Source organism: Mobula hypostoma, chromosome 12, assembly GCF_963921235.1.
Source record: "Mobula hypostoma chromosome 12, sMobHyp1.1, whole genome shotgun sequence".
In the NCBI taxonomy this organism is placed as follows: Eukaryota; Metazoa; Chordata; class Chondrichthyes; order Myliobatiformes; family Myliobatidae; genus Mobula; species Mobula hypostoma.
This window is the reverse complement of record NC_086108.1, coordinates 3,926,893-3,954,279: the sequence shown is the minus strand read 5'-3', so window position 1 is coordinate 3,954,279 and position 27,387 is coordinate 3,926,893. Positions and strand designations below refer to the sequence as shown.

General features: G+C 44.1%; 1 protein-coding gene across 2 annotated transcripts in view; it reads right to left on the bottom strand.

Annotated features, from left to right (window-relative positions):
• coq8b (coenzyme Q8B) overlaps positions 1-27,387 on the bottom strand; it is a 101,508-nt gene that overhangs the window by 63,813 nt on the left and 10,308 nt on the right. For both annotated transcript variants that reach the window (XM_063063503.1, XM_063063504.1), the window contains exons 3-6: positions 15,002-15,376; positions 10,673-10,739; positions 10,485-10,562; positions 7,627-7,749 (exon numbers count right to left, since the gene is read on the bottom strand). In XM_063063503.1, the coding sequence (XP_062919573.1) occupies positions 7,627-7,749; positions 10,485-10,562; positions 10,673-10,739; positions 15,002-15,376 (643 nt within the window). The remainder of the gene's footprint in view (positions 1-7,626; positions 7,750-10,484; positions 10,563-10,672; positions 10,740-15,001; positions 15,377-27,387) is intronic.

Sequence of the window (27,387 nt, the reverse complement as noted above, 5' to 3'; positions counted from 1 at the left end):
TGTGGGAGAGGGGATGGGGATTGTTATTGTTACTGTATTTTACTGTGGGAGAGGAGATGGGGATTGTTATTGTTACTGTATTTTACTGTGGGGGAGGGGATGGGGATTGTTATTGTTACTGTATATTACGAAGGTGGGGATGGAGATTGTTATTGTTACTGTATTTTACTGTGGGAGAGGGGATGGGGATTGCTATTGTTACTGTATTTTACTGTGGGGGAGGGGATGGGGATTGTTATTGTTACTGTATTTTACTGTGGGAGAGGGGATGGGGATTGTTATTGTTACTGTATTTTACTGAGGGGGAGGGTCGGGGATTGCTATAGTTACTGTATATTACTGAGGGGGAGGGGATGGTGATTGTTATTGTTATTGTATTTTACTGTTGGGGAGGGTCAGAGATTGCTATTGTTACTGTATATTACTGAGGAGGTGGGGACGGAGATTGTTATTGTTACTGTATTTTACTGTGGGGGAGGGGATGGGGATTGTTATTGTTGCTGTATTTTACTGTGGGATAAGGGATGGGGATTGTTATTGTTACTGTATTTTACTGTGGGGGAGGGGATGGGGATTATTATTGTTGCTGTATTTTACTGAGGGGGAGGATCAGGGATTGCTATTGTTACTGTATATTACTGAGGAGGTGGGGACGGAGATTATTATTGTTACTGTATATTACTGAGGAGGTGGGGATGGAGATTGTTATTGTTACTGTATTTTACTGTGGGGGAGGGGATGGGGATTGTTATTGTTGCTGTATTTTACTGAGGGGGAGGATCAGGGATTGCTATTGTTACTGTATATTACTGAGGAGGTGGGGACGGAGATTGTTATTGTTACTGTATATTACTGAGGAGGTGGGGATGGAGATTGTTATTGTTACTGTATTTTACTGTGGGGGTGGGGATGGGGATTGTTATTGTTACTGTATTTTACTGTGGGGGAGGGGATGGGGATTGTTATTGTTACTGTATTTTACTGTGGGGGAGGTTACTGCGGGGGAGGGGATGGGGATTGTGATTGTTACTGCATTTTACTGTGGGGATGGGGATTGTTATTGTTACTGTATTTTACTGTGGGGGAGGGGATGGGGATTGTTATTGTTACTGTATTTTACTGTGGGGGAGGTTACTGCGGGGGAGGGGATGGGGATTGTGATTGTTACTGCATTTTACTGTGGGGATGGGGATTGTTATTGTTACTGTATTTTACTGTGGGGGAGGGGATGGGGATTGTTATTGTTGCTGTATTTTACTGAGGGGGAGGATCAGGGATTGCTATTGTTACTGTATATTACTGAGGAGGGGGGACGGAGATTTTTGTTACTGTATTTTACTGTGAGGGAGGGGATGGGTATTGTTATTGTATCTTACTGTGGGGGAGGGGATGGGGATTGTTATTGTTACTGTATTTTACTGTGGGGGAGGGGATGGGGATTGTTATTGTTATTGTATCTTACTGTGGGGGAGGGCATGGGGACTGTTATTGTTACTGTATATTACTGAGGGGGAGGGGATGGGGATTGTTATTGTTGCTGTATTTTACTGTGGGGGAGGGGATGGGGATTGTTATTGTTACTGTATTTTACTGTGGGGGAGGGGATGGGGATTGTTATTGTTACTGTATTTTACTGAGGGGTTGGGATGGAGATTGTTATTGTTACTGCATTTTACTGTGGGGAAGGGGATGGGGATTGTTATTGTTGCTGTATTTTACTGAGGGGGAGGGTCAGGGATTGCTATTGTTACTGTATATTACTGAGGAGGTGGGGATGGAGATTGTTGTTACTGTATTTTACTGTGAGGGAGGGGATGGGTATTGTTATTGTTATTGTATCTTACTGTGGGGGAGGGGATGGGGATTGTTATTGTTGCTGTATTTTACTGTGGGGTAAGGGACGGGGATTGTTATTGTTACTGTATTTTACTGTGGGGGAGGGGACAGGAATTGTTATTGTCGTATTTTACTGTGGGGGAGGGTCGGGGATTGTTATTGTTGCTGTATTTTACTGTGGGGGAGGGGATGGGGATTGTTATTGTTACTGTATTTTACTGTGGGGGAGGGGATGGGGATTGTTATTGTTACTGTATATTACTGAGGAGGTGGGGATGGAGATTGTTATTGTTACTGTATTTTACTGTGGGGGAGGGGATGGGGATTGTTATTGTTATTGTATTTTACTGAGGGGTTGGGATGGAGATTGTTATTGTTACTGCATTTTACTGTGGGGAAGGGGATGGGGATTGTTATTGTTGCTGTATTTTACTGAGAGGGAGGGTCAGGGATTGCTATTGTTACTGTATATTACTGAGGAGGTGGGGATGGAGATTGTTGTTACTGTATTTTACTGTGAGGGAGGGGATGGGTATTGTTATTGTTATTGTATCTTACTGTGGGGGAGGGGATGGGGATTGTTATTGTTGCTGTATTTTACTGTGGGGGAGGGTCGGGGATTGTTATTGTTGCTGTATTTTACTGAGGGGGAGGGGATAGAGATTGTTATTGTTGCTGTAATTTACCGTTGGGGAGGGGATGGGCTTTGTTATTTGAACCATAGAACATTACAGCACTGAAACAGGCCTTTTGGCCCTTCTTGGCTGTGCCAAACCATTTTTCTGCCTAGTCCCACTGACCTGCACCTGGACCACATCCCTCCATACACCTCTCATCCATGTACCTGTCCAAGTTTCTCTTAAATGTTAAAAGTGAGCCCGCATTTATCACTTCATCTGGCAGCTCATTCCACACTCCCACCACTCTGTGTGAAGAAGCCCTCCCTAATGTTCCCTTTAAACTTTTCCCCGTCACCCTTAACCCATGTCCTCTGGTTTTTTTCTCCTCTAGCCGCAGTGGAAAAAGCCTGCTTGCATTCACTCTATCTATACCCATCATAATTTTATATATCTCTATCAAATCTCCCCTCATTCTTCTACGCTCCAGGGAATAAAGTCCTAACCTATTCAACCTTTCTCTGTAACTGAGTTTCTCAAGTCCCGGCAGCATTCTTGTAAACCTTCTCTGCACTCTTTCAACCTTATTAATATTCTTCCTGTAATTTGGTGACCAAAACTGCACACAATACTCCAAATTCGGCCTCACCTATGCCTTATACAACCTCACCATAACATTCCAACTCTTGTATTCAATACTTTGATTTATAAAGGCCAATGTACCAAAAGCTCTCTTTACTGTGGGGGAGTACAATTTGCCCATAAGATATAGGAGCAGAATTAGGCCATTCGGCCCATCGAATCTTCTCTGACATTTCATCATGGCTGATCACTTCCTCTCTCAGCCCCAATCTCCTGCCTTCTCCCCGTATCCCTTCATACCATGACTAATCAAGAATCTATCAAGCTTTACCTTAAACATACCCAATGACTTGGCCTTCACAGCTTGCCTGTGGCAACAAATTCTACAGATTCTGCACCCTCTGGCAAAGGAAATTCCTCATCTTAGTTCTAAAAGGACGTCCCTCTATTCTGAGACTGTGTCCTCTGCTCTTAGACTCTCCCACCATAAGAAACATCCCCTCCACATTCACTCTATCGAGGCCTTTCAACATTCGATAGATTTCAATGACGTCACCCACCATTCTTCTGAATTCCAGTGAGTACAGACCCACAGCCATTAAACATTCCTCATATGACAAGCCTTTCAATCCTGGAATCAATTTTATGAACCTCCTTTGAACCCTTTCCATCAGCACATCCTTTTCTTAGATAAGGGACTCTCTGACATCTATTCTCCAATCACCTTAAAACTATCCCCTCTCTTGGTATTAGCCATTTCTGCACTTGGAAAAAGTCTTTGGCTGTCCATTCGATCTATGTTTACCTCCATCAGAGATTAGATATTATATTTCCCTGTTCTATGCTCCGCCAACCATCTAATCAATTACTTTCAAGATTCTAAAATCCAAATCACCACTTAACCTTTGCCTCCAGGGAACACAAGATTAGTCTGTGTAATCTTTTCTCATAATTAAACCTTAGGACAGGCATATCTGGCTTTATTCTGGCCTTCGAGGTCCAAAAGCTGAGGTAAAAACTTGCAAGGTCAGTGCGGATCAGATTGTAATTAGACAGTCGATAACGTTAATTATTTTAAAACAAGATCAATATTACACAATTCCACCAAGTATTTGAAGTGAACGACGAAACGTCGAATATTCTTTGGGAGTCCTCATGCAGGATTCCCTGAAGGTTAATTTGCAGATTGAGTCTGTGGTGAGGAAGGCAAATGTGATGCTAGCATTCATTTTGAGAGGACGAGAATATTAAAGCAAGGATGTAATGTTGAGGCTTTATAAAGCACTGGTGAAGCCTCACTAGGAGTATTGTTTTCAGAGGCTTGTCATATGACAAGCATTTGATGGCTCTGAGTCTGTACTCACTGGAATTCAGAAGATTAAGCGGTGACCTCATTGAAACCTATTGCATGTTGAAAGGTCTCAATAGAGTGGATGTGGAGAGGATGTTTCCTAGGGTGGAGGGAGTCTAAGACCAGAGAACACAGCCTCTGTATAGAGGGACATCCTTTTAGAGTGGAGACGAGAAGGAATTTTTCTTAGCCAGAAGGTGGTGAACCTGTAAAATTTGTTGCCACAGGATGCTGTGGAGACCTGGTCATTGGGTATATCTAAGGCAGAGGTTGATAGATTCTTAATTAGTCAGGGCATGGGGGGATTTGGGGAGAAGGCAGAAGAGAGGAAATGGATCAGCCATGATGAAATGGCGGAGAAGTCTTGATGGGCCGAATGGCCTAATTCTGCTCCTACATCTCATGGGCAAATTGTTTCTTAGTTATCCTTCCTCTGCAGACACCAATATTACTAATTACTCATCCAGAGTAATCAAATTGAAATATATTATTGGAGATGTTCCAGCTCCAATTCTGATTGCTCTCTCCAGGTGGGTGAAGAAGTTTCACATAAATAAGCAGACCCCCTTTGAATAGTCTGTTCCAAAGTCAGGTACCCAAAAATACATCTCTTTTTGTTACAGTGTTGATGGATGGCTCCAGAAATATACAAGGAAGATGTATCTCTTTCCCCTAAGTATTTTCAATGGGACTCAATCAGAACGGCAGGAGAATGGGATTGAATGGAAAAATAAGTCAGCCATTATTGAATGGCCTAATTCTGTTCCGATGTCTCATGGTGAGCTATTTCAAAACATAGTGGGGTTTGGGTTCTGGTGTCCTGGCCAGATTTGATGTTTCAGCTACAAGACCATTCAGACCCTCTGTTTCACTCTATCCACGGGCTCCTTGCTTGATAGTACTAGTCCATGGCATTTAAAAAATTGGTTGGGAACCCCTGCTCTATTCTGAGGCTGTGGCCTCTGGTCCGAGACTCCCCCAACTATAGGAAGCATCCTCTCCATGTCCATTACATCTAAGACTTCAACTTCATCAGTAGAGCACAGCAGAAACAGAGGAGACCGCATGTGCTGTAATCTGGAGCAACTCACAAGATACCGCAGAAAATCAGAGGGTCAGGCAGCATCTGGGGAGGGAAGTGGACAGTCGACATTATGAATCAAATGAATCTCGACCCAAAACGTCAACCATTTCCTTCCACAGATGCCGCCTCAGTGCCTCCATTAGCTTGTGTGTTGTTAGAGTGGAAGCTGGGTCATAGAAAAGAACAGCACAGAAACAAGCCCTTTAGCCCATCTAGTCCATGCATACACCATTTGCAGCATCTGCTACTTGCTCTGGCGCTGCATCAAACTTCGCTTCTGTTTCACTAACCACAAAACACTATGAGACCATAACACAAAGGAGCCGAATTGGGGCACTCAGCCCATTGAATCTATCATGGCTGATTTATTAACTGCTTCAATCCCTTTCTCCTGCTTTTTCCCCGTAACCTTTGATGCCCTAATCAAGAAACTATCAAACTCCACTTTAAATACACCCAATGACTTGGCCTCCACAACCGCCTGTGGCAATGAGGCGACCCCAGTTCAATTTCTGCCGCTGTCTGTAATGAGTTTGTACATTCTCACTGTGACCGCGTGGGTTTCCTCCGAGTGCTCCAGTTTCCTCCCACAGTCCAAAGGCGTGCCAGTTGGGAGGTTAATTGGATATTGTAAATTGTCCCGTGATTAGACCATAAAACCATAAGACATTGGAGCAGAATTAGGCCATTTGGCCCCATCGAGTCTGCTCTGGCGTTCAGTCATGGCTAATCCTTTTCTCCCTCTCCTCAAACCCACTCCCCAGCCTTCTCCCTGTAACCTTTGATGCCATGCCCAATCAAGAACCCATTAATTTCTGCCTTAAATACACCCAATGACCTGGCCTCCACAGCTGGCTGAGGTAACAAATTCCACAAATTCACAACTCTCTGGCTACAGAAATTAGGCTAGGATTCAATCAGAGGATTGCTGGGTGACATGGCTCGAAGGTCCAGATCTCAATAAATAGATTCACCACACTCTGGCTAAAGAAATTCGTCCTCATCTCTGTTCTAAAGGGATGCCCTTCTATTCTGAGACTGTGCCCTCTAGACCTAGACTCTCCCACTACTGGAAAGAGCCTCTCCACACCCACTCTATCCAGGCCCTTCAATAGCCTCTTTCCCCCTCCGGTCGCCTCATTCTCCAAAGTCCAGTGAGTACAGGCCCAGAGACCTCAAACACTCCTCCCAACTGGTGTTGTTATTCTATTTATTCAGAGTGCTTGTTCACATGATGCCAATGCCACTGGCAATGCTGTCTATTATTACCCACCCTAAATGCCCTTGAATTGAGCAGATAGAGTCACAGAGAAGTACAGCACATAAACAGGCCTTTCGTTCCATCTACTCCATGCTGAACAATTTAGACTGCCTTGTCCCATCAACCTACACCCCGGACCGTAGCCCTCCATACCTCTCCCATCCATGTACCCACCCAAACTGCTCTTAAACATTGAAATCGAGCTCGCATTCACCACTTGTCCTGGCAGCTCGTTCCACACTCTCTCCACCCTCTAAGTGAAGACGTTTCTCCTCATGTTCCCCTTAGACTTTCACCTTTACCCTTAACTCACGACCTCTGGTTGTAGTCCCGCACAACCTCAGTGCCTACATTTATCCTATCTATATGCCTCATAATTTTGAATACCTCTATCAAATCTCCCTTCAGTGTTCTACGTTCCAAGGAATAAAGTTCTAACTAATTGAATCTTTCCTTGTAACTCCAGTCCCAGCAACATCCTTGTAGTTGAGCTAGCTGAGAATCAGGGTCACAGAAGCTACACAATAGCTTAGCGGTTTGCTTAACGCAATTACAGTGCTGGCGACCTGGGTTCAATTCCTATCAATGTCTGTATGGAGTTTGTATGTTCTCCCATGACCACATGGGTTTCCGCCAGGTGCTCCAGTTTCCTCCCACAGTCCAAAGTTGGTTAGTTAATTGATCACCGGGCTGTAATTGGTGGAATGGGCTCATTGGTCTGGAAGGGCCTGATACCATGCTATATCTATATAAACGAATATATAAACACCAACTCTACCAGTAATGGGGAATGGGGAAGGGATCGGGTACCCTGGTGTGCCACTAAAGGGAAACAGCTGGTCAGAAAGAAAGTGGCAACAAGGTTGAAAGGGGTGTGTGCCCAGTAAAAATGTACCCTGGATGCTCAGCATCTGTCCAATCTTCAGTGCGGCTCCTCGCACCTTGCACAAGGTGTCAACGATTCGTTCCGCATTAGCCTCTGAGAGGAAGGGGTTGGAGTCAAGGAGCGCCTTATTACCTGTGCCGACACAAGGATAACAGAGGATTAGTGAGGCACAGAAGCAAGCTACAAATTCAGGCCAATAGAACCTTTGCCAACACTGCATGAGTGAATTCACAATTCATTACAGCAGAGAAAATAAAGCTGCTTATTTGATTCACTAACTTATAAAACAAAATATCAGCTGGAAATCTAAAATGAAAACAGAAAATGTTCAAAAAACTCAGCATAAAATCATAAAGTTCAAGTAAATTTCAAAGATACGCAGTACGCTTATTATCGAAGTATGTAATCAGTATACAACCCTGATACTCGTCTTCCTACAGACAGCCACGAAACAAAGAAACACCATGGAACAAACCTATTCAAAGAAAAGCATCAAAAGCCCAATAATGCGCAATAAAAAAGAACAAATCGCACAAATGGCAGGAAAAGAGTGAAAGACACAGAATACAAAACACCAAATCATAAAGTCTTCGAAAGAATTCAGGTATATTCAGATCAGCTCAGTTCACTCGCTATCTGCAGGCCACAGCGCTAGTCTGACCCAAGCAAAAAAATGACACAATACAGGAACAAAAGAAAAGGAGCGACCAGAAACCATGATATGAACTAGAGTCCAATCCACAAACTGTCAATTAAAGCTCGCCCAAGACCCTGGCACCATTGAGTGAGAGGGGGGAGAGAGAGAGACCAGTCAAATGCAAGCACCTTCCTCTGGAGCAGTGGACGGGAGCGAGAGAGACCCATTACATGGTGCTGAACACCCGCCTGCCTTCCACTCGCGTCCTTGTTGATTTCCATCTTCCTCGATGCTTTAATTGGTATGATCAACAAGAAATAGAGTCGATTGTGGGATTATGCCCCATCTCCAGGCTTCTTGACCTCTGGGCCACACACTTCGCACAAAACCTCACCAAACTCACTCAGAGACAGCAAAGCCCCAGATCGCTCCATCAGCCCAAAAATTTATTATCAAAGTACATATATGTCACCTTGTACAACCCTGGATTCATTTTCTTGCAAGCATACTCAGTAAATCCAAAAAGCATAATAGAATTAATGAAAAACCCAACAGGACAGATAAACAACCAATGTGAATAAGACAACAAACTTGCAAATACAAATGAAAAAAAAGGAAAAAATAGTTCTAAATAAATAAGCAATAAATATCGAGAACATGAGATGAAGAGTCCTTGAAAGTGAGTCCATTGGTTGTAGGAACAGGTCAGTAATGGGGTGAATGAAGTTATCCACATTGTTTCAACAGCCTGATAGGTGAGGGGTAATAACTGTTCCTGAACCTGGTGGTGAGAGCTCTAAGGATCCTGTACCTTCTTCCTGACCGCAGCAGCAAGAAGAAAGCATAGCCGAGGGATCCCTGACCATGGATGCTGCTTTCCTGCAACAGTGCTCCCTTTGTGTCGATGTGCTCCATGGTGGGGATGGGCTGAAACATATCCACTACATTTTGGAGCATTTTCTGTTCAAGGGCATTGGTGTTTCCATACCAGGCTGAAAGAAACAGGGATAGGCCAATTGGCCCCTCAACCCCGCTTCATCCACTCAATCATGGCTGGTTTTTATTGACCTCAACACTTCTTCTGTGCCAATTCCCCATAACACTCAAATCTTCCAAATGCTTTCCAACATCCCCTCTTCATCCACAACATCCATTACTTTTCCAAGGACCCCCAAACATTTGCCCAATATCAAGGATTAACTCACTTACATGTATTAGGAATTTGCTATGGTATTTGGTTCAGGGCACAACATGCAACAAAAACAAAATTCAACAATTATAATTATATAAAAACTAAAATTAAAGTGCAAATATGGAATAAAATGCAAAGAGCTGCTTAAAGTGGTTTAAAGTGTTTACAATGCAGTGGATAGGAGGGGTGGTGGGGGAGAAGTTAGAATGGTTGATCAGATTAACTGCCTGGGGGGAAGAAATTTATAAGATAGAGTGATGTTTTTGTTTTAATGGCCCTTTAACTCTTCAATGCTTTAGAAACAGCTTCTTCCCCTCCACCATCAGATTTCTGAACGGACAATGAACCAGCCCATGACCACTACCTCACTAATCTAATTTCATTCTGTATATTTTTTTGTCACTGATAGTTGGCAAGAAATAAGCAGACAATTCAGAACTGTGTGCTTTCAAGCGTTCAGGCTTGGAGATGTCAGAAGTGGCCGAGAGTGAAATTGAAATGATTTCACTACTTTTTATGCATTTTTCATACTGTAGTTTATAGTTTTTTAATGTACTGCTGCTGCAAAAAATTAAATTTCACAACATATGTGAGTGATATTAAACCTCATTTTAATCTTGACCTCACTCGGCACTGAATTCAGGATTCAAGATTATTTATTGTCATTCGAACAGTGCCTCAGAAAGGCAGCATTCATCATGGAGGACCCCCATCACCCAGGACATGCCCTCTCCTCATTGCTACCAACAGGGAGGAAGTACAGAAGCCTGAAGGCACAAACTCAATGATTCAGGAACAGCTTCTTCCCCTCTGTCATCCAATTTCTGAATGGACATTGAACCCATAAACACTACTTTTATTTTCTATTTTTGCATTACTTATTTAACTATTTAATACATACATATATACACTTCAATTTACAGCTTTTTTCCTATATTTATCATATATTGCATCGTACTGCTACCGCAGATTTAACAATAACAATGAGATGCTATGATAAAATCTATCTGGACTTCTAGCTCTGAAGCAAGAGCTCACCGTTCGATGTCTGTCTCCCATTCAATGACTTTTTGGCTACTTCTGCTAAGGCACTGATGCTCAAACTTACTGCCAAACCTGTCAACAAAAGCAGAGAGATGTATCTCAGTGCACACCTCCACAAAACAGAAACAGAGGAATCCGCTGCCAAAATACTCTTGTGTTCTAAGGTCACATCCATTGCTTACCTCCAAAGTTGGCCAGTCGACTGATTCGTGAAGAAGGAACTTTTCTTTCCCGAGCTCGGTCGCTTAGCTAGGCAAAAGTCAATGGAAGATAAGGAATCAGTGAAAAGTCCAAACACACGGGACACTAATCTTTTAGTCAGACCTTCTCATCTCCTGGTAGTGCTAAGGCAGTCAAAATTTTCAAAACATTTGTAGACCATAAGACATAGGAGTTTCCCCTCATGTTCCCCTTCATCTTTCATCCTTAACCCATAACCTCTAGTTGTAGTCCCACACAACCTCAGTAGAAAAAAGGCTGCCTGTATTTACCTTATCTATACCCCTCATTAGTGTTGTATGCCTCTATCAAATCTCCCCTCAATCTTCTATGTACCAAGGAATAAAGTCCTAACCTATTCCATCTATCCTTATAATTCAGTTCCTCCAGACCCAGCAACATCTTTGTAAATTTTCTCTGGACTCTTTCAACATTATTTACATCTTTCCAGTAGGTAGGTGACCAAAATTGCACACAATACTCCAAATTAGGCCTCACCAACCTTTTACACAACTTCAACATAACATTCCATCTCCTGTACTCATAACTTTGATTTATGAAGGCCAATGTGCCAAAAGCTTTCTTTATGACCCTATCTACCTGCTCTGCTACTTTCCATGGATTATGGACCAGAATTCCCAAACCACTTTGTTCTACTGCACTCCTCAGCGCCATTACCATTCCTGTAGAATCCCTTTGGATTCTCCGTCACCTGTCTGCTAAAGCAACCTCACGCCCTCTTTTAGCTCTCCTGATTTATTCCTTAAGTGTACTCAAGTACTTCATTTGTTCCCACCAGCTTATGCCTGCTCTGCACCTCTTTTTTTCTTCTTAAGCAGGGCTTTGACCTCTCTTGAAAACCAAGGTTCCCTAAACCTGTTATCTTTACCTTTTATTCTGACAGGCACATTCAAGCTTTGAACTCTCAAAATTTCACTTTTGAAGACCTACCACTTACCAAGTACACCTTTGCCAGAAAACAGCCTGTCCCAACCCACACTTGCCAGATCCTTTCTGAAACCATCAAAATTGGTCTTTCTCCAATTCAGAATCTCAGCCCGCAGACCAGACCTATCCTTTTCTATATTACCTTCAGACTGAAGGCATTATGATCACTAGATGCAAGGTGTTCCCTGCATAAACATCTGACAGCTGCCCTGCCTCATTCCCTGAGAACAACACACTCCCTTGTTGGGACTTCTAAGTACTTCTACGTGTTTCAGAGCAAGTCTGAAACCTTGGTAACAACCAGTTTAAATGCAAGGGAATACAACAGGCATGAGTTCAGCAGCACAGAAGTGGAAGATTGCAGAGTACATATTCTATGGTTTTAAGTATGTACTGTTTCATTTTGTATCCATTCTTTGTATTTTGGTTCCTTAAGGTTGTTATAGCCGGGGGTGGTAATGGTGACAAGCTCCCACTACCTATTAAATGCTCCCAGTGGCGTGCGCCTCAAATAGCCTCTGACACAACCAAGTCCAGCTCCCGGGCCTTCACGTGTGGCTTAGCTACTAAGTCCGGCGGAACCGTTTCTACTGATAGGAGAAGGGGCAAAGGCGGGTTACTGGTGCCTTAAAACCAGTCACTTTGGACAGATGGGGCCTGTCAGCCGTGGTTGGTAGCTCATCTAGGAGAAGGAAAACTCTGACCTCAAACCTCCATTGCCTTTTAGCTATACCCACTCATAGGGAAGGCTTCAGGAGGAAACCACAAGGGGAGTCCCTAAGACACCTTACATTGAGTTCAACACTGACTGGCAACTCCTGCAATGCTGCTGGTGCCAAACTGTACCAGTCCATGCCATTCATTTGGGTTCATCAGATGAATGGATAGGGGGAGCTGGCTACATGGGCAGCAGCTCACTCTCCATATCGTACTGCCTTGGCTTACATATCTAGACAGCTAGGACGCAATATCCATGGTCAACCCTGACCTATGGAGGCCTCTGTATATTTTGGGAAATATTTGAGGGATAGATTATCCCCAGGAAAATCTGTTGGGATGGCAACTACTGAGGTCAGATATCATCAGGTCGAGAATCCTGACGACCTGAGCCAGCCCATGATCCTGATTCGCAAGCCCTTCACCCCCGGGGAGAAGCAGACATTTTGTCTGAGCAGCCCTTGCTTGTGGAAATACAGGATTTTGAGACGATCAAATTTACCAGAATTCTAACACCTGTCAATATACACTCCATCACACATCTATAGGAGTTTGTCAAAGTTTTAGATGTCGCACCGAATCTTCACAAACTCCAAATGAAGTAGAGGTGCTGCCATGCTTTCTCCAGAATAGCATTTGTGTGCTGAACCCATGACAGGTCCTCTGAAATGATAACATCTCTTTTCATCTGCCTATCACCTCCCCATGGGTCCCCTCCCTTCCCTTTCTCCAACGGTCCACTCTCGTATCAGATTCCTTCCTCTCTAGCTCTTGACCTTTCCCACCCACCTGGTTTCACCCATCACCTTCCAGTTATTCGCCTTCCCTTCCCCCCACCTTCTTATTATGGCATCTTCCCCCTTCATTTCTGGTCCTGGAGGAGGGTCTTGGCCCAAAACACGACTGTTTATTTCCCTCCACAGATGACGCCTGACCTGCTGAGTTCCGCCAGCATTTTCTGTGTGTTGCTGACTGTCTCCACCTCTGATCCCCCGATGAGGACTGGTTCATGGACCTCTGATTTCCTCCTCCTGAATTCACTTATCAGCTCCTTGGTCTTGCTGATGTTGAGTGAGATGTTGTTATCGTGGAACCACTCAGGCAGATTTTCAACCTCCCTCTTATATGCTTATTCCATCATCTTTGCTTCGGTCTACAACATTAGCATCATCAGGAAAGTTAAATGCGATTGAAGCTGCGCTTAGCCTCACAGTCATAACTAGAGCAGGGGGTTAAGCACGCTTGCTTTACACTTATGACCGTGTGTCCAATGCCATATTCACGTTTGCTGATGACACTCTGTCATGGACCCAATCAAAGGTGCAGATGAATCAGCACATAGGAGGGAGTTTGAAAATCTGAGTGGCGAAAGGTTGAGTGGTGTCATGACAACAACCTCTCACTCAATGTCAGCAAGACCAAGGAGCTGATTATAGACCTCAGGAGGAGGAAACCAGAGGTTCATGAGCCAGTCCACATTGGAGGATCAGAGGTGGAGAGAGTCAGCAACTTTAAATTCCTCAGAGGAATTTCAGAGGACCTGTTCTGGGCCCAGCACACAAGTGCAACTACAAAGAAAGCATGACAGTGCCTCTACTTCCTGAGAAGTTTGCAAACATTTGGCCTGATATCTAAAACTTTGACAAGCTTCAATAAACGTGTAGTGGAGAGTGTATTAACTGGCTGCATCACAGCCTGGTATGAAAGCACCAACGCCCTTGAATGGAAAACTACAAAAAGTAGTGGATTCAGACCAGTCCATCATAGTTAAAACCCTCCCCACCATGGAGCACATCTAAATGAAACTCTGTCGTAGGAAAGCAGCATCCATCATCAGAGACACCCCCAACCCCTCAGGACATGCTCTCTTCTTGCTGCTGCCATCAGGAAAAAGGGTACAGGAGCCTCAGGACCCACATCACCAGGTTCGGGAGCAATTATTACCCCTCAACCATCAGGCTCTTGAACCAAAGGGAATAACTTCACTTACCCCATCATTGAAATGTACCCACAACTTATGGACTCACTTTCAAGGACTCTTCATCTCATTCTCATATTTATTGCTTAATTATTTATTATTTATTTTTGTAATTGCACATTTTGTCATCTTTTGCACGCTGTTTGAACTCCTCAGAAGGGCAGATATTCATTGCTCCTGTTATAGTTACATTTCTACAGTTATTGAGTATGCCCACAAGAAAAGTGAATCTCAGGGATGTATGAAGTGACATATATGTACTTTGATATAAAATTTACTTTGAACTTGGAATACAGCCTTCTGGTGCACCTGTGTTGAGGGAGCTTCTGGTTTGATCAAAGTATATAACATACAAACAGAGCTGACAATTTGTCTTGATCTCTCCTTGGCTGGTGATGAGTCCAGCACCAAAAACTAGAGCAAGTCTTTTCACGAAAGGAAAATTGACCTCAGAAGATGAGAGAATACATTCCAAAGACATACAGATTGGGTATAGTGAGTTGTGGGCGTGCTCTGTTGGCACTGGAAGCATGCTGACACTTGTGGACTACCGCCAGCACTAACCTTGGACTGTGTTGGTTGCTGACACAAAAATGAAGCACTTCACTGTATGTTTCCATGTAACATAAACAACTTACAGAGACCTTACCGTTTGCTTTGGTGTTCTGTGCTGAGTCAATTTCTCTCTGCTTTGTTTGGTGTCTCTGGCTTGGGCAATGTCTTCGGGTGTCAGGCCCCTCACCGAGGTCTTGTCATGGAACGACCTCGTCTGCCCCACACCAGGGCTAGTTGGCCCTGCGCCTCTTGCAAAACCTCTACCTGCTGGAGGGGCAACATCCTGTTTCTGTGAAGCTCCAGCGCCAGATGGACTCCCACCCTGCGAAGAGTCTGGCGATCCGTGGTGCCCTCCTGTTCTATCGCCAGCAGAGTACTCAGGAGCCATTTCCGACGCAAAGTTCCACAGCGAAGCATTATCTTCTGCCTCATAAGAAGCTGTTTCTTCTTTAAATTCTCGGACACCCCTCTGCAAGTTAATTAACAACATGACACATGACAAAAGGCAGATGAAAAGACTAGCTACCAGGCCCAATGGGACCTAAGTATGCAATTCAGTTTCAGAATATCACCTACCAACTCTTGCTTCACGGCATGGTAGGTCAGCGATTAGGACAACCCCTTACAGTGCCAGCTGTAAGAGCGGAGTTCAATTCCCGCAAAGGGCTGTAACGATTTTGTATGTTCTCCCTGTAACCACATGGGCTGCTGGGTGACACGGCTCCAAGAGCCCATAACCTCTCCACTCCATGTAGCTATTCAAATACCTCTTTAATATAGCAAATGTACCACCTGACCACTTCCTCTGGCAGCTCATTTACGCTGTGTAAAGAAGTTAGCTCTCTGACCTCTTTCAAATCTCTCCCCTCTTATCTTACAACTCTCGATGCCAATGGTGTGCTGAGAGCTGTTGTGTAGCTGAATAATGCTACTTCCCGGCTTGCCCATGGCCTTCCAGTGTTATGGACTATCAAAGTCATTTGTTGCATGTAAATGGACTTTTTTATTAAACCGTCGCACATGCATTGTAAATATCTGTTTTGCACGGATTGGAGCACCACAATCTCGTTGTACTAAGAAATGACAACAAAGTTCTATTCTATTCATGTCCTCCAGCTTTGGACTCCCCAACCCTGGGGAAAGGCTAAGAGTGTCCACAAACTTATAAGCTCGGCCACCACCCATTCTCTTGCATGGCTAATACCTTCAGCTCTCTAGCCCAGCAGCATCTGCATAAAAATACATGTTTCAGTATATACTCAGTGGCTAATTTACAAGGTACAGGAGTGGAACCTGGTCTTCTACTGCTGTAGCCCATCCACTTCAAGGTTCAACATGTTGTGCATTTAAAGATACTCTTCAGCACACCACTGTTGTAACCTGTGGTTATTTGAGTTACTATCACCTTCCTGTTGGCTTGAACCAGTCCGGCCATTCTCATCTGACCTCTCTCATTAGTAAGGTAATTTCACCCACAGAACTGCCACTCACTGGATGATCTTTTTTTGTTTTTCACACCATTTTCTTCAAGAGCTAGAGACTGTTATGCATGAAAATCCCAGGAGATCAGCAGTTCCTGAGATACTCAAACCACCCCATCTAGCACTAACAATCATTCCACAGGCAAAGTCACTTAGATCACATTTCTTCCCGATAGTGACAGTTGGTCTGAACACCAACTGAATCTTTTGACCGTGTCTGCATGTTTTTTATGTATAAAAAAGTTGCTGCCATGTGATTGGCTGATTAGATTATTACCAAGCAGGTGTACACACATACTGTAAGTAAAGTGTACATAGAGTAATCCAGCATAGAAACAGGCCCTTCGGCCCAATTGGCCCATGCTGACCACAGCATCCCCTTTGCTAGTTCCAGTTGTCTGCATTCAGCCCATAACCCTTCCACTTCATGTAGCTATTCAAATGCCTCTTCAATATAGCAAATGTACCACCTGATCACAGGCATAAAGTGGCCACTGAGGGCACATTCTCACTCAGTGCTCTCTGACAGAATGCCTGGGTGGGTGGACATGCGCAGTGGCATGTTTACCCACCTCATTACCCTCCAGGTCAGGATAATTTACAAGATATAGACAAGCCCTGAATTATGGGAGTGGAGTTCCGTTCCTAGTAAACAGTCCTATCATGATTTTCTGTAATGTGGTCTTATCATCTCCCTGTATCACAACACATTATCCTCCACAGCTTCCACCATCTCCAAAGGGATCCTACCACTAAACATATCTTTACCTCTCCACTCTCTCCACTTTCCACAAGGAATTGCTCCCTCCACAATTCCCTTGTCCACTCAAACCTCTACGCTAATCTCCCTCTTGGCACTTATCCCCTGCAAGCAGCATAAGTGCCACACCTGCCCATTCACCTCCTCCCTCACCTCCATTCAGGGCCCCCAAACAGTCCTTTCAGGTGAGGCAACACTTCACCTGCAGATCTGCTGGGGTTGTCTGCTGTGTCTGGTGCTCCTCTACACTGGTGAGACCAGTCGTAAACTGGGGGACCATTTTGTCCTGCACCTCTGCTCCACCCACCAAAAGTAGAACTTCCCAGAGGCCAAACATTTTACTTCAGATACTCATTCCCCTTCCAACCTGCCAGTCCATGGCCTCCTCTTGTGCCAGGATGAGGCCATCCTCAAGGTAGTGAAGCAACAACTTATATTCTGTCTGGGTAGCCTCCAAGATGATGGCATGAATATTGATTTCTCCTTCCGGTTAAAAAAAAACTCCCTCCCCCTCCCCTCTTCTTCTATTCCCCACTCTGGCCATTTACCTCTTCTCACTTCGTTCTGAGTCCCCTCCTTCCCTTTCTCCTACGGTCCACTCTCCTCTCCTATCAGATTCCTTCCTCTCCAGCCCTTTATCTTTCCCACCCACCTGGCTTCACCTATCAACTTTCAGCTAGCCTCCTTGCCCTCTTCCTACCTTTTTATTCTGGCATCTTCCTTTCCAGTCCTGATGAAGGGTCTCATCCCCAAACATCGACTGTTTATTCATTTCCATAGAGGCTGCCTGACCACCAGAATTTTGTGCATGTGTTGCTGTGGATTCCCAGCATCTGCAGAATTTCTTGTGGTTAACAGTTTAAAAAAATGTCTCACATCCACATATGAATTCCATTGGAGGAGATTCATTCCACCACCTCAGATTTTTAGGTGATTATGTGATTTCTGCAAGGGAGAATTTCCCTTGCTGGGGATACGCTGAGCAAGTGAGGGCTTTTCTTTTTGGAGTGAAGGAGGATGAGGTGACTTGATACAAGGTGTACCAGATGATAAGAGATTAGATTAGATTAGATTATGAGGACACACAGTCTGCTTTTATTGTCATTTAGTAATGCATGCATTAAGAAATGATACAATTTGTTCCTCCAGAATGATATCACAGAAACACAAGACGAACCAAGACTAAAAAAAAACTAACAAAACCCACATAATTATAACATATAGTTTCAACAGTGCAAAGCAAATACCGTAATTTGATGAAGAACAAACCATGGGCACGGTAAAAAAAAGTGTCTCAAAGTCTCTTGAAGGTCCCATCATCTTACGCAGATGGTTGAAGGGAGAAACTCTCCCTACCATGAGCTTCCAGCGCCGCAAACTTGCCGATGCAGCATCCCGGAAGCACCCGACCACAGTCCGACTCTGAGTCCGTCCGAACTTCGAGCCTCTGACACCGAACACCAACTCTGCCGAGCACTTCGACCCTGGCCCTGGCAACAGGCAATAGGCAAAGCCAAGGATTTGGGGCCTTCCCCTCTGGAGATTCTTGATCGCGCAGCGGCAGCGAAGCAGGCATTTCAGAAGTTTCTCCAGATGTTTGTCCGTGCTTCTCATGTCCGCCTCCATCAAATCAGGATCGTGCATGGCCCCTATTTAACAAATATGATATCAATTCGGAGCAGCCGCGCACGCTGCGTCACGCCATCATCTTCTCCTCCCCTCCATGTGGATTCCAGAGACAAATGAATAACCGGTGCCTTTTTCGCCAGGGCAGAAATGGCTAATATGAGTGAGCATGATTTTAAGGTGATTGGAGGAAAGTATTGGGGAGGGATGTCCCCAAAAATAATTTTTTTTATCTGCAAAGAATGTGGGTGTATGGAGTGGTGGAAGAGGCAGATACATTAGAGACCTTTAAAAGACTCTTAGATAGACACGTGGATGAAAGAAAAATGAAGGGCTTTGTAGGAGGAAAGGGTTAGATTGATCTTAGAGTAGGTTAAAAGGCTGACAGCACTTTGTGGGTCAAAGGGCCTGTACTGTCTGTGCCGTGTAGTTCTATGAAAGGCCGTAATGCAGGTGTGGCCTGTATTTTCCTATAGTTGGAATACTAGGATACACGCCAGCAACGTTCGCTCGAATTTATTTTACAGCTGTGCAAACCAACCATTGCTCTGAACAGTAAACTTTTACACGGCCTGAAAACTGTGCAGTACTTTAAATGTTTTTTGTTTGTAATATCCTTACAATGAATATTTAGAATGAAAACTGAAAAATCATATAGTTTTGATTTTATTTATTAATTGAAGGGTATAATGAAATACAGTACAATAAAGAAAATTTTTCATATTTCATAAACTTTTTCTGGCTGTTTCCAATTCCAGCTGCGCAGCAACAAATGATTTATGCGTGGGGCCATTTCAGCATAGTCATGCATTTACGCAGCTCAGAGACACCAAATCCATAAGACCACAAGACATGGGAGCAGAATTAGGCCATTCAGCCCACCCAGTCTGCTCTGCCATTCCATCACGGCTGGTTCCGGATCTCACTCAATCCCATACACCTGCCTCCTCACCAAAACTTTTGATATCCTGACCAATCAGGAAACTACCAATTTTCGCTTTAAATATACCCACGGTCTTGGCTGCCACAGCTGTCTGTGGCAGAGCATTCCAGAGATTCACTACACTCTGGTTAAAAAAAATTCCTCCTTACCTCAGTTCTAAAGGGTTGCCCCTCAATTTTGAGGCTGTGCCCTTGAATTCTGGATATCCCCACCATAGGAAACATCCTCTCCAATCCACCTTATCTAGTCCTTTCAACATTCAGTAGTGCTTCATGAGATTTCACACACACACACACTCTCTCTCCTCTAAATTACACTGACTTCAGGTCCAAAACTGCCAAACACTCGTCATATGTTAACCCCTTCATTCCTGGAGTCATCCTCATGAACCTCTTCTGGACTCTCTCCAATGACTACACATCCTTTCTGAGATATGGGGCCCAAAACAGTTGACAATACTCCAAGTGCAGCCTGACTAGTGTCTTATAAAGCCTCAGCATTATCTCCTTGTTTTTATATTCTATTCCCCTTGAAATAAATGCCAGCACTGCATTTGCCTTCTTTACCACAGACTCACCTGTAAGTTAACCTTCTGGAGTCTTGCACGAGGACTCCCAAGTCCATCTGTACCTCTGATGTTTGAATTTTTCCCCATTTAGATAATAGTCTGCACTATTGTTCCTTTTACCAAAATGCATTATCATACATTTCCCAGCACTGTATTCCAGCTGCCACTTTTTTGCCCATTCTTCCAATTTGTCTAAGTCCTGTTGCAATCACATTGCTTCCTCGGCACTACCTACCCCTCCACCTATCTTCGTATCATCTGCAAACTTTGCCACAAAGCCATCAATTCCATTATCCAAATAAATGACAAACAATGTGAAAAGTAGCGGTCCCAATACTGTCCCCTGACCACTAGTCACTGGCAGCCAACCAGTGAAGGCCCCCTTTATTCCCACTGGGTGCCTTCTGCCTGTCAGTCATTCCTCTATCCATGCCAGTATCTTTCCTGCAAAGCCATGGGACTGTCTCATGTGTGGCACCTTATCAAATGCCTTCTGAAAATCCAAGTAAATGACATCCACTGCCTCTCCTTTGTCCACCCTGTTTGTTACTTCCTCGAAGAACTCTTAACAGACTTGTCAGGCGAGATATCCCTTTACAGAAACTATGCTGACTTTGACTAATTTTATCATTAGTCTCCAAGTACACTGAAACCTCATCCTTAATAGTAGACTCCAACACTTTCCCAACCACTGAGGTTAGGCTACTTTCATTTCTTTTGCCTTACTCCCTTCTTAAAGAGTAGAATGACATTTGAAATTTTCCAGTCCTCCGGAAACATGCCAGAATCTATTTGATTCTTGAAAGATCATACCCAATGCATCTGCTATCTCCTGCTCCCTGACACTCACGAACCTCAGACACACTGTTTGCTAGTGTCTTCCACAGTGAAGACTGATGCAAGATACCCATTAAGTTCTTCCGCCATTTCTCTGGCCTCCATTGCTATCTCACCAGCATTAGTGGTCCAATATCAACTCTCACCTCCCTTTACTCCTTGTAAAATTGAACAAAACTTTTAATGTCCTGCTTTATATTATTGGCTAGTTTGCCCTCGTATTTCACCTTTTCCCTTCTTATGGCTTTTTTAGTTGCCTTTTGTTGGATGATTTTCCAATCATCCAACTTCCCACTCACTTTAATACCTTATATGCCCTTTCCTTGGCTTTTATGCATTTCAATAACTTCCCCTGTCAGCCACAGTTGCCTACCCTTGCCATTTGAGAACAATTTCTTCTGTGGGACATACCTATCCTGCGCCTTGTGAACTGTTCCCAGAAACTTCAGCCACTTCTGCTCTGCTGTCATCCCTGCCAGTATCCTCCTCCAATTCATCTGGGCAAGCTCCTCTCTCATGCCTCTGTAATTCCCTTTATTCCAATACGATACTGATACATGTGAGTTATGCTGCACCCTCTCAAATTCTAGTACGAACTCAATCATATTATGATCACTGCCTCCTAAAGGTTCTTTTACCTTAAGCTCCCTAACAAAACCTGGATTATTACACAACACCCAATCTAAGATAGCCTTTCCCCAAGTAGACTTAAGCACAAGCTGCTCTAAGAAGTCATCTTGTAGGCATCCAACAAATTCCCTCTCTTGTCATCTGACATCAACTTGATTTTCCCAATCCCCTTGCAAATTGAAGTCCCCTATTAAAATTGTGACACTACCCTTATTACATACTTTTTCCAGCTCCCTTTGCAATCTCAACGTCACATCTTGGCTACTATTTGGAGCCTATATATGATTCCCATAATGTTTTTTTTTACCCTTGCAGTTTCTTAACTCCACCCACAAAGATTCGACATTCATCACTTCTTTCTAAAGATGTGATTCCACTGCCTATGCCTTCCAGCCTGTCCTTTTGATACAAAGTATATTCTGTGTCGTTAAGCTCCCAACTATGACCTTCTTTCAGCCACGACTCAGTGATGTCCACAACATCATACCAACCAATCTCCAATTGCGCCACGAGTTCATCCACCTTATTCCAAATAGTATGTGCATGTAAATACAGCACCTTCAGTCCTGCATTCTTCGCCCCTTTTGAATTTTTCCTCTGTGGTACAATTTAACTCCTTGAACTATCTGCATTTGTACCCAATCATTGGCTTGTCCTTCCTTACATTCATATTCTGCTAGCTCATCATCCGCTCTATCGTACTGATTCCCAGCCCCCTGCCATATTAGGTTAAACCACTCCCAACAGTTCTGGAAAACCTGTTTGCAAGGATGTTGGACCCCCTGGGACTCAAGTGCAATCTGTCCCTTTTGTACAGATCACACCCACTTCAGAAGAGGTCCCAAGGATCCAGAAATCTGAATCTCTGCCCCCTGCTCCACACATTTATCTGCCACCTCATTCTATTTCTATCAAGTCTTTTCCTCTGCTTTACTGCCGCTGGGTAGAGTTTTAATCTTAAATCCATGCTGGCCTCTTAGCAGATGGTTTCCTGGACACTGAGACGACTTTTAAACAATCGCAGCCCCAAGCGTTTTTTAAGTGTGTACTTTGTATGTACACAGTGGCGTTGAGTGGGATGGCAGTACAATTTGCAGAGCCCTTGCCTCAGTGATCCTGCTTTGATAATGTGTGTGGTATTTATACATTCTCCCTGTGACCGTGTGGGACTCCTGTGGGTGCTCCAGTTTCCTGTGGGTGCTCCAACCTTCCAGTTTGGAAGGTTGACTGGCCGCTGTAAAGTTCCCCTGGTGCAGGGGTTCCCAATCGTTTTTATGCCATGGACCCCAGGTTGGGAACCCTCGCCCTTGTGCATCAAGTCAGGAGGGAAGGGTTAGATTAATCTTTAGAGCATGGTAAAATGTCAGCACAACATTATGGGCCAAATGGCCTGTACAGTGCTGTGATGTTCTATGATCTACTGTTGCAGGCTCAGTAGAACAAGAAGCTTGTTTCTGAGCTCTGTGACTATGATTCACCCATTATAATACAGCTCACAAACTAAGAACAAGATTCAGTCACTTGTGCAGGGGTCCCCAACCTTTTTTGCACTGCGGACCGGTTTAATATTGACAATATTCTTGTGGGTGGACCAACCAACTTGGTGGGGGGGGGGCGCTGGGGGAGTGTTAATCACGACCGGAATATGGGTGATAAGTCAACTATAAGTCACTTATCAGTGGCTAATAAGCTCAATTTTGTTTCTAAAAAGGTTTATCTAACAACACACAGCGCATATTTTCCTTGCATGAATATAGTGATAAGTCAATTACAAGTCATAAGGGGGTTCCTTATGTCCAGTCTATTCCGCAATTTAGTTTTCATTGCATTCATTGCAGAAAACTCCGCTTCACAGAGATATGATGTTGGAAATGGAAGCAAAGTTTTCAGTGCTTTCGTGGCTATCTCAGGATATTCAGCCTTGACTTTGATCCAGAATGCCAGCAGAGATGTTATGTCAAACATACCTTTCAGCCCACCGTCATTTGCAAGCTCAAGGAGTTGATCTTCTTCCCACGCTGACATGGATGATTCACCGGGGACATTCACAAAGAGGTCACGGACCCATTCCTTTGCACGTCTTGGGTCATTTGCGGTTGGGAAGTAATGCTCGAATTCGGTCGACAGCTGTGAGAAGGACGGTGCAGCCTCATTCTCTCCCAAAATCCCAGCTAATGTTGGGAACATGTCAAATATGCCCCTGTCCACTCACCATCCCCACAGTTCCAGTTTGGCTTTGAAAGCAGACACTTTATCTGCCAATTTGAAGACAGCTGTCATTCTCATCAGCGACAGTGGCCGTGCCTCCGGCACAGAGTCTGGCCCTGTAGCTCAGAAGGGTAGGGCAAGGAAGAGGAGGGCAGTTGTGATAGGGGACTCGATAGTAAGGGGGTCAGATAGGCAATTCTGTGGACGCAGTCCAGAGACCCAGATGGTAGTTTGCCTCCCTGGTGCCAGGGTCCGGGATATTTCTGATCGTGTCCAAGATATCCTGAAGTGGGAAGGTGAGGAGCCAGAGGTTGTGGTACGTATAGGTACCAATGACATAGGTAGGAAAAGGGATGAAGTCCTGAAAGGAGAATATAGGGAGCTAGGAAGGGAGTTGAGAAAAAGGACTGCAAAGGTAGTAATCTCGGGATTACTGTCTGTGCCACTCGACAGTGAGAGTAGGAATGCGATGAGGTGGAGGATAAATGCGTGGCTGAGGGATTGGAGCAGGGGGCAGGGATTCAAGTTTTTGGATCATTGGGACCTCTTTTGGCGCAGGCGTGACCTGTACAAAAAGGACGGGTTATACTTGAATCCTAGGGGAACCAATATCCTGGCAGGGAGATTAGCGGGGGCTGCTGAGGTGACTTTAAACTAGAATGGTTGCGGGGTGGGAATCAAATTAAAGAGGCTAGGCGTGAGGAGGTTAGTTCACAACAGGGGGATGGGAACCAGTGCAGAGAGACAGAGGGGTGTAAAGTGAGGGTAGAAGCAAAAAGTACTAAGGAGAAAAGTAAAAGTGGCAGGCCGACAAATCCAGGGCAAGCATTAAAAAGGGCCACTTTTCAACATAATTGTATAAGGGCTAAGAGAGTTGTAAAAGAGTGCCTGAAGGCTTTGTGTGTCAATGCAAGGAGCATTCATAATAAGGTGGATGAATTGAAAGTGCAGATTGTTATTAATGATTATGATATAGTTGGGATCACAGAGACATGGCTCCAGGGTGACCAGGGATGGGAGCTCAACGTTCAGGGATATTCAATATTCAGGAGGGATAGACATGAAGGAAGGGGAGGTGGGGTGGCGTTGCTGGTTAAAGAAGAGATTAACGCAATAGAAAGGAAGGACATAAGCCGGGAAGATGTGGAATCGATATGGGTAGAGCTGCGTAACACTAAGGGGCAGAAGACGCTGGTGGGACTTGTGTACAGGCCATCTAACAGTAGTAGTGAGGTTGGAGATGGCATTAAACAGGAAATTAGAAATGTGTGCAATAAAGGAACAGCAGTTATAATGGGTGACTTCAATCTACATGTAGATTGGGTGAACCAAATTGGTAAAGGTGCTGAGGAAGAGGATTTCTTGGAATGTATGCGGGATGGTTTTTTGAACCAACATGTCGAGGAACCAACTAGAGAGCAGGCTGTTCTGGACTGGGTTTTGAGCAATGAGGAAGGGTTAATTAGCAATCTTGTCATGAGAGGCCCCTTGGGTAAGAGTGACCATAATATGGTGGAATTCTTCATTAAGATGGAGAGTGACATAGTTAATTCAGAAACAAAGGTTCTGAACTTAAAGAGGGGTAACTTTGAAGATATGAGACGTGAATTAGCTAAGATAGACTGGCAAATGACACTTAAAGGATTGACGGTGGATATGCAAGGGCAAGCATTTAAAGGTTGCATGGATGAACTACAACAATTGTTCATCCCAGTTTGGCAAAAGAATAAATCAAGGAAGGTAGTGTACCCGTGGCTGACAAGAGAAATTAGGGATAGTATCAATTCCAAAGAAGAAGCATACAAATTAGCCAGAGAAAGTGGCTCACCTGAGGACTTGGAGAAATTCAGAGTTCAGCAGAGGAGGACAAAGGGCTTAATTAGGAAGGGGAAAAAAGATTATGAGAGAAAACTGGCAGAGAACATAAAAACGGACTGTAAAAGCTTTTATAGATATGTAAAAAGGAAAAGACTGGTAAAGACAAATGTAGGTCCCCTGCAGACAGAAACAGGTGAATTGATTATGGGGAGCAAGGACATGGCAGACCAATTGAATAATTACTTTGGTTCTGTCTTCACTAAGGAGGACATAAATAATCTTCCAGAAATAGTAAGGGACAGAGGGTCCAGTGAGATGGAGGAACTGAGCAAAATACATGTTAGTGGGGAAGTGGTTAGGTAAATTGAAGGGATTGAAGGCAGATAAATCCCCAGGGCCAGATGGTCTGCATCCCAGAATGCTTAAGGAAGTAGCCCAAGAAATAGTGGATGCATTAGTGATAATTTTTCAAAACTCGTTAGATTCTGGACTAGTTCCTGAGGATTGGAGGGTGGCTAATGTAACTCCACTTTTTAAAAAAGGAGGGAGAGAGAAACCAGGGAATTATAGACCGGTTAGCCTAACGTCGGTGGTGGGGAAACTGCTGGAGTCAGTTATCAAGGATGTGATAACAGCACATTTGGAAAGCGGTGAAATGATCGGACAAAGTCAGCATGGATTTGTGAAAGGAAAATCATGTCTGACGAATCTCATAGAATTTTTTGAGGATGTAACTAGTAGAGTGGATAGGGGAGAACCAGTGGATGTGGTATATTTGGATTTTCAAAAGGCTTTTGACAAGGTCCCACACAGGAGATTAGTGTGCAAACTTAAAGCACACGGTATTGGGGGTAAGGTATTGGTGTGGGTGGAGAATTGGTTAGCAGACAGGAAGCAAAGAGTGGGAATAAACGGGACCTTTTCAGAATGGCAGGCAGTGACTAGTGGGGTACCGCAAGGCTCAGTGCTGGGACCCCAGTTGTTTACAATATATATTAATGACTTGGATGAGGGAATTAAATGCAGCATCTCCAAGTTTGCAGATGACACGAAGCTGGGTGGCAGTGTTAGCAGTGAGGAGGATGCTAAGAGGATGCAGGGTGACTTGGATAGGTTGTGTGAGTGGGCAAATTCATGGCAGATGCAATTTAATGTGGATAAATGTGAAGTTATCCACTTTGGTGGCAAAAATAGGAAAACAGATTATTATCTGAATGGTGGCCGATTAGGAAAAGGGGAGGTGCAGCGAGACCTGGGTGTCATTATACACCAGTCATTAAAAGTGGGCATGCAGGTACAGCAGGCGGTGAAAAAGGTGAATGGTATGCTGGCATTTATAGCGAGCGGATTCGAGTACAGGAGCAGGGAGGTACTACTGCAGTTGTACAAGGCCTTGGTGAGACCACACCTGGAGTATTGTGTGCAGTTTTGGTCCCCTAATCTGAGGAAAGACATCCTTGCCATAGAGGGAGTACAAAGAAGGTTCACCAGATTGATTCCTGGGATGGCAGGACTTTCATATGAAGAAAGACTGGATGAACTGGGCTTGTACTCGTTGGAATTTAGAAGATTGAGGGGGGATCTGATTGAAACGTATAAGATCCTAAAG